Here is an 8,005-nt window from a genome sequence, read left to right as displayed (position 1 = left end):
ATGGGGAACGCCTTCAGCGTGACCGGTGTCTGAAGCATACATCTAAAAACGACAATAACATTGGCCGGCGACAGCCTATGACGTCATTACCGTGCGCGATCACAGTATAAAAGGGTGCTGGGATAATACGTCATCCTCTTCTTCGTCTTCACTGACCGTTTGTTTATGTTAGTGTTAAGCTAAACATGACTAGGAGTGCATGTTCTCTCGCCAGAGGCTTTGCTCTGATATTTGCAGTTTCACACGGCTCGTGTGCTGTGTGTGTGTGGTGAAGAGCAAGCGCGTTCAGCTCTCGAGGGAGTTGGATGCGCTCTGCATTCATTGCTTATTTCTTGTGAGGCATAAGCATGAACTGAACATGCTCGTGTCACGAGGCGACGGCTTGTGCTCATCGTGATGCATTTGCGGGACTACTGAGGGAGAGGTGAGTACTTCACCATTTACCCGAGTTTGTAGATAGCGTTTGCATGAGTGCGTACGCCTCTCGCAGGAATAGCGACGCATTCGCAGCAGCGGTTTCCATTCTCGTTTGATTTCCGAGGTAATCTAGCATTTGGGCGGAGCGTGTTTAGCTCCCTTGGGAGCTGAATGCATGCTGCGCATTGCGGTCACGGTGAGAACATGGAAAGGACCTGACGGGAAATTTCTCCCTATCAGTAATTTCCTTTTGTTTATAGGACATGTATAGTGTGGATCTGTTTGCAGTTGTTGGACAGATGATTTATATTGTGTCCTTCTCAGATAACCACATTATACTGCACCCCGGCTTGAAGTTAACCCCTCCTGCCCAGCGTATGAGCTGCTTGAGGTTATGGATTACGCCACGGCGAGGCTCGACTTGCTGTGGAAGCGGGCCAAGAAAGACTGCCTCGATGAGCGTTTTCTTTCTAGCCATAGCCCTCTAGCTCAGGTGAGCCTTCCATTCCTTCCCGATCTTCATGTGGAGATCGAGAAGGCTTGGAAAAATCCATTCTCATCCCGCATCCACAGATTCCAGCATACTAGTTATGCCAACATCGAGGGGATGCGTGAGAATGATTATGAAAAGATGCCCCCTGTTGAAGAGACGCTGGCCTGCTTTCTCTCTATGGGGGAGACATCTTCTCTTAAGGCTCCCTCCCTACCGTCCAAACCCCTTCAGGATACATCTCGTTTGAGTGGCAGGGCATATGAGGCAGCAGGTCAGGCTGCAGCCTCATTGCACACCATGGCGTTGCTTCAGGCTTATCAGGCTGATCTGCTGAAAGACCTGGATAAAGGTCAGGGTCTATCCCCTGATGAGGTGGCTGAGTTGCGTCGCACCACAGATCTTGCTCTCCGTGCCACTAAGCACTGCCATTGGCAGATCCATGGTGGTTACGGAGAGACATCTGTGGTTGAGTCTGGTGGATATCGGATTGAAAGAGAAGGGCTTTCTTCTTGATGCGCCGGTTTCCCCTTCTGAGCTTTTCGGCACTTCCGTCGAGAAGGTGGTCATGAAGTTTAAGGAGGCCAAGACGCGCTCGGCTGCCTTTAAATCCTTCATTCCACGAAGGTCCAGGCTTCGGACTTCGCCTCCAGCCTATATCCATGAGCCTGAGTCATGCGCGGGAGCCATGGTTGGTGAGTACGATCCATTTTCATCTACTCTACTGCAAGTTCTTGTGTATTCAATGCTAGCCTTTCTCTGCAGCGCTACTCGGACCTGTTCTGTTTTCTGACTTTTAGGTTTGACCCACCTGCTAAGTCAGGACCTCCTGCTGTTGACCGATTACAGTGATGTTTTCACTCATCGGTTCTGGATCCAGGCTGGTGATAGCGCTCATCTTTGGCTTGGACACGCAGCCTGGGCTTCTGAGGAAGCCTCCCAGCAGCAGGACCCCAGTATAACGCTGCAACCTCAGGACCTGCGGGTCCTTCTCGTGGGCTAGTACTCTTCTGAGTACATGCTTCGTGACATGCTCCCTATCCTCTGGCAATGGTGCGCTACTCATTTCTCACCCTGAGGGGTCTCCCGAGATTTGAGTCATTCCTTAACCTTCATGCACGTTCTCTGAGTTAGAGCTCCTCTCGCTGAGGCATTGAGGAGCTCAAAGCTCCATAGACGGTCGGGCCCATGGGTCCTCACTGTCACACTGCCCTTATGGTTGAACCAGTAATCACCCCTCTGCGGAGTGGGCTGGAGTATACTGTGTTCCCTGATGTAAGAGGGATTTGTGTTTCTGTGGAAACCCCTCTTTTGTGCTTCTGCTCTGAGGAGCAGTAAGCTCAATACGCATGAATAGTTATTGGGTCCCGCTATTTCTTCCGATTCTATCGGGTCTGGTTTTACGGGACCCATGCTCTCTATCGAGATAGAGAGCATGAGACTGTGTCCAGCTGCACCAGTGGAATGTCCTTATTGGGCCCTGCTGGGTTACCCCTTCTAATCTAGCACCCCCTTCTGGTCGAGGGTTAGCTATGAGTCGCTCCCAGTATGTGCTGTAAGGGCCCGCCTCATCTTGAGAGCCGAGAGCGCTGCTCCCAAAGAACCCCATTTGCAACAAACTAAGTGTTAGGCCCGTCTCTGTCGCCTCCTTGGTCAGTTGCCTTTATGTTGGCACCCTGTTGTTCCCTTAGAAATGTGTGATCCCCTTCTTGCAGGATCCCATTTCTGATTTCCCATTTGCGATCTATCTGCCCCTGGACATGGCTGTGCTCCCCTCACTGAGGGAGGGTCCCTTTGAGCTTGACGGTCCTGGGCAGACTGGGTGAGTCCTCCTCTCGACTCGATATCTCTATTCGGGTCAAGCCAGGCAGTGCTCTCCTCACCTCAGAGGGTTGTCTTTGAGCCTGCCGCTCCCGTCTGAGCATTTGTGGACCTCTCTCTTTGAGTCCTCCGCTCGTTTGAGCTCCATTGCTTAATAAAGCAAATCTTTCCCGTGAACTGCCAAAATACAGACAGCATGTTACATGTCCCACCAGAGACAGTAATATACTGGACCATTGTTACTCCACAATAAAGGATGCATATCGCTCGGTCCCCAGAGCAGCTGTAGGACTCTCTGACCACTGCCTGGTTCACCAGCACTGGCACCCCTCAGGGTTGCGTCCTCTCCCCACTGCTCTTCTCCCTCTACACCAACGACTGCACCTCTAATGACCCCTCTGTCAAGCTCCTGAAGTTTGCGGACGACACTACAGTCATCGGCCTCATCCACAATGGAAATGAGTCTGCTTACTGACAGGAGGTTAAAGAGCTGGCTGTCTGGTGCAGTCTTAACAACTTGGAGCTGAATACCCTCAAACCTATGGAGATGATCATGGACTTCAGGAAGAACCCCCCTGCACTCCCCCCACTCACCATCATGGATAACAAATTCCTTGTATGTGCAAACATACTTGGCAATAAAGCTCTTTCTGATTCTGATTCTGATTGAGTAGCGGCCTCAGGTTGTTAGGCCTCTCTCCGCCTTCCTGTTGAGCCGCTCTCCTTGGGGTCGAGCTTAGCAATGCCTTTGGGGGTTCATATGAGCACGCCCCTCTCGATCTGAGCGTCGAGTCCCTCTTCTATTTTTGAAGTTGGGCCTCTGCTCTTTTGAGCTCCGTATAACAATCATGCCAGGCGGCTAGGCCATCGCCTGCCTCCATGGTGGTTTGCTTGTTAAGTGAGCTAGCTGTGCTCCCCTCATCATAAAGGGCCTCTTGCAAGCGCGCCGCTCCCTTCTGGGCATCTGTGAGCAGATGCTTCGGAATCTGTTCTGTGAGCATGCCACAGTCACATAGGGCCCCTAGGCTGGCTTAATACAGCCTCGGTTACCCCTTAAGCAACGGTGTTTCTAAATCCATGCTATGGTAAGTGCAAAACGCTAAGCCTCTGTGCACTTTCCAAATTCCACATTGTGGTAAGTGTGCACGCTAAGCATTCTGCGCAGTTTCTAAAATCCTGTATGGTAAGGGTTATACTAATGTATCTCTGTTGATCCATTTCTGAGCAGGGTGTTGCTAAGCATTCTGCGCAGTTTCTAAAATCCTGTATGGTAAGGGTTATACTAATGTATCTCTGTTGATACATTTCTGAGCAGGGTGTTGCTACCAAAGATCTGTCGAGTCAGTTCTTTGAGCAGGTTTATTCAGAATCCCTTCACTCTATAGTGAAGATACACTATGGAAAATTTTGTTGGTCAAAAATGAAGAGACTTCCATTATTGAAAGAGTGCTTAAATCTGTGTTCTTTGTTTATTTTCTCTCTTTCATTTCTGGCTGTCAAATTATTGACAATATGTCTGTTATTCCTTCTTCCTTGAATGTTTGTTCCAATTATGTTATTTTGTTTATTTTCTTTGAAAGACAATAAAAAGTTGATCACAAAAAATATACTTTTCTGATTCACTTCTATAAGTTTACAATACTGATTTAAATTTTGAGCTGTCGGTCGGCATTTGGCAGGAAATTCCAGGCTTACGACATCTGTTCTTTAATTTGAGCTAGTCAATTTAACATTAACAGTTCTATACGGCAATCCTCAAAGAGTGCTGCAGGAGCGATGTGCTTTTCGGCCAAATAATTATTAACAACATAGGACAACCATAGGATTAGGGTTTGGTTTATGGTTTGTTGCTAGTAATTTTGCATTAATAACTGTAATTGCTATAGCAAGTACCAACTATCCTTATGTGAGCTGTATGTCAGAAGTTCACCTGCTCCACCAGAATATCTCCCAGCTTTTGAATGGTAAAGTTGCGGGTGCTGCTGGGTGCCAGGCTATTGTTTCGTCTCTGCAGTAGTTGGCTCAGGAAATTGGAGTGAATAGACAGCAGCTGATCTAAGCAGGGAAAGATGGCGTGAACTACACCCATATCCATCAACACTTCTTCCAGCATTCCTCTGCGAAACACCCCCTCCATGATCCGCAGAGTACGCATGTGGTTTAGCTCTGTCTGAATCAGCTCTGAAAAACACAGATGCATTGATTTATCGAAAATCACAGACATTACAGTACAAAGTACCTGATAGTACAAAGGATGCTTCTCCACTTAGGATTATGCACAGATCCAATATTTTGAGAATAATTTTTTTTTTGTCTTGTCTGTTTCTAGTCATACGATTTAACTCACCAGCTTGTAAACAGAGATAAATATCTTGAATGTGACGGATAAGAGAGACGGTATATAGTTGGGGATGACCCAGGACCAAGGTTGGGAAACACTGACATGGAGAGCAGTCCACATTGTTCTCTCACCTTTCTGATTCAATTCTTCCAGCATTTTTATTTTACATTCAATGTGAATAGACCTTAACACCTCACCAAACCCAAAACTCATTTGCGCAGTGGATCACTTCACGTTACGCAACTGTGCAACCTTATGAAATTGATGTAGTAAATAACTACATCAAATCATATAATATTAATCGCCCACACACTTATTGCTCACTTGCCAATGGTGTCACATGCATACTCCCTTCATTATTCACATGTAGAAATTCCCATGCAATCAACAACTGATGTGTTGTGAAATGCCGAGAAAAGTAAGAGGAGAATCAGATATAAGTGTTTAAAATTTAATCAGGTGTGGACTGCATTTAGATATGCTTTACTAAGCAACCCAAATCAGATACCAAACATCTATTCTCGTAAGTGTTTTGAGGTTTGCATTCATGTAACAACATAAGATCCATCCCAGAACTAGCTGACAGTATAAATGTGTCCAAAGGTCCATGACTTTCAAAAGGTCTGAAAAATAAAAGAAGTCTCACCATATATGACATCTTGTCTCTTGATGACGTCTTTGCGTTGAGACTGTAGATAAGAAGAGTCCACAGCCAGACTCCAGGAATCTGCCTCAAAATCCTTCCCATCCTTCTCCAGTTCCTCCAACATTGATGCATAATACATTTCTCCTGTAAAATGTTTGTGAGACCAGCAATCTTTATATATGCCTTCCCATTTTCATTCTGTTTTGTGAATGTCTTGAGTTGTACCTTCATCGTTAAGGGATTCCATGGACATGGCTCTGTTCCTGAAGTTCAGAGAGTCTGTGGAGTGAGATAAAATCCGCCTCAGTCCGACAGGAGAATCATCATTTAGACTTCTGTTAGAAAATCAAAAACAAGCAAGCATGAGGACTTTGTACAGGAGCTGTAAAAACATAACTCTCATGTAACAATGTACATTATGGTAAAAAAATATTTCAGAAAATTAGTGGCCAAGCAGCAAAGGTAGCACATAGGGAGTCTTAAAATCCTTTGTTGTATATTTGAGGAAATCTCAATGGGCCTTGAACGTGGTAGTTGTGTTGCTGTCTATGGAGGGTCAGAAAGCTCCCGGATTTAATCAAAAATATCTTAATTTGTGTTCCGAAGATGAGTGAAGGTCTTACGGGTTTGGAATGACATGAGGGTGAGTAATTAATGACAGAATTTAAATTTTTGGGTGTACTATCCTTTTATCAATAAAATTACATCGCAACTGAAAAGCTAAGTGACATTTCAGAGTAGCAAGGTGGTAACAATGGTGTTTTTGGAAAAGAAAAACATACATGTTTGCTACAGAGATGCTGCTGCCGAACACTGTTGAGAGCCACAAAGACTTTGTGTTTAGCGACCTTTCATCAGTTAATTCTTTAAGTTAACTCACATGACGTCACTCTGTCATTACATAAACTTTATGAATATCATTGACATGATATTTAATTCAAACACACTAATAGAGAAGTAATCTTTCCTCTTAATACAACACACAAAAACTAATTTGTTGACTCAAAAATTGTGCAAACTCATTGCCTTAATTTCCATAAGATTTAATACATTAAATAAAGTTAAACAGAAGTCCTAGTTACAAATACTGGGAGTACTCCTTACTTATTCTCAGCCGTAAGTACCTACAGGCAAAGGTAGCACATAGGGAGTCTTAAAATCCTTTGTTGTATATTTGAGGAAATCTCAATGGGCCTTGAACGTGGTAGTTGTGTTGCTGTCTATGGAGGGTCAGAAAGCTCCCGGATTTAATCAAAAATATCTTAATTTGTGTTCCGAAGATGAGTGAAGGTCTTACGGGTTTGGAATGACATGAGGGTGAGTAATTAATGACAGAATTTAAATTTTTGGGTGTACTATCCTTTTATCAATAAAATTACATCGCAACTGAAAAGCTAAGTGACATTTCAGAGTAGCAAGGTGGTAACAATGGTGTTTTTGGAAAAGAAAAACATACATGTTTGCTACAGAGATGCTGCTGCCGAACACTGTTGAGAGCCACAAAGACTTTGTGTTTAGCGACCTTTCATCAGTTAATTCTTTAAGTTAACTCACATGACGTCACTCTGTCATTACATAAACTTTATGAATATCATTGACATGATATTTAATTCAAACACACTAATAGAGAAGTAATCTTTCCTCTTAATACAACACACAAAAATGAACATATTTAACACACTTTGTTCATGTCTGTGATCAGTGATCAGATTCTTTACCCTGCAATGTTATTGGTGGAAACACTCTTGTTGAGTGACAGTGTGGAGCGTCCCTTGCGGGAACCGAGGAAAGACTGTCTCAGTGTCTCTGATGGGTAAATGGCTGAACTCGGCCTTTCCTTCAGTATTGGATCTGGCAAAGGAAAACACATTCCTGAATAAAATCTTTTCTTTAATGAGAAGATACTGTTTAACCAACACTGCAACATACTGTAACTATCAAAATTCCACATCAAATGGCACTACAGCTGGTACTGCAACTGCTCACTAACAAGATATTGGTTTAAAGAAGTTGTGTTATTATTATTAGGAATTAGTGACAGGAATCGGTCATGAGAAAAAAAATAGCTATAAATATTAGATAAAAAGATGTGAGATATTAAAGAGAGAAACTCACTTTTGCTGCGGAGGGCCACATTATGTAAAGTTGCGGTGTTCCTGACCAGAGCCAGCCTCTGTTGCAACAATTCATTAATATGTTATATGATTTCATATGAATGAATGCAATTAAATAATCACACAGATTCAACAATTTGAGAAACTAGGCAATGTTATATAATATGATTAGCAAA

General features: G+C 44.0%; 1 protein-coding gene across 1 annotated transcript in view; it reads right to left on the bottom strand.

The window, feature by feature from the left end:
• The window catches only part of LOC107661002 (rho guanine nucleotide exchange factor 2-like), a 70,689-nt gene that overhangs the window by 12,030 nt on the left and 50,654 nt on the right, over positions 1–8,005 (bottom strand). The window contains exons 4-8 of the mRNA XM_016450442.1: positions 7,831–7,888; positions 7,434–7,566; positions 5,941–6,050; positions 5,716–5,859; positions 4,659–4,909 (exon numbers count right to left, since the gene is read on the bottom strand). Coding sequence (XP_016305928.1) covers positions 4,659–4,909; positions 5,716–5,859; positions 5,941–6,050; positions 7,434–7,566; positions 7,831–7,888 — 696 coding nt within the window. The remainder of the gene's footprint in view (positions 1–4,658; positions 4,910–5,715; positions 5,860–5,940; positions 6,051–7,433; positions 7,567–7,830; positions 7,889–8,005) is intronic.

The sequence above is a fragment of the Sinocyclocheilus anshuiensis genome, unplaced genomic scaffold (genome assembly GCF_001515605.1).
Source record: "Sinocyclocheilus anshuiensis isolate Anshui unplaced genomic scaffold, SAMN03320099.WGS_v1.1 scaffold1036, whole genome shotgun sequence".
Classification (NCBI taxonomy): domain Eukaryota; kingdom Metazoa; phylum Chordata; class Actinopteri; order Cypriniformes; family Cyprinidae; genus Sinocyclocheilus; species Sinocyclocheilus anshuiensis.
This window is presented reverse-complemented; position numbering and strand designations above follow the sequence as displayed.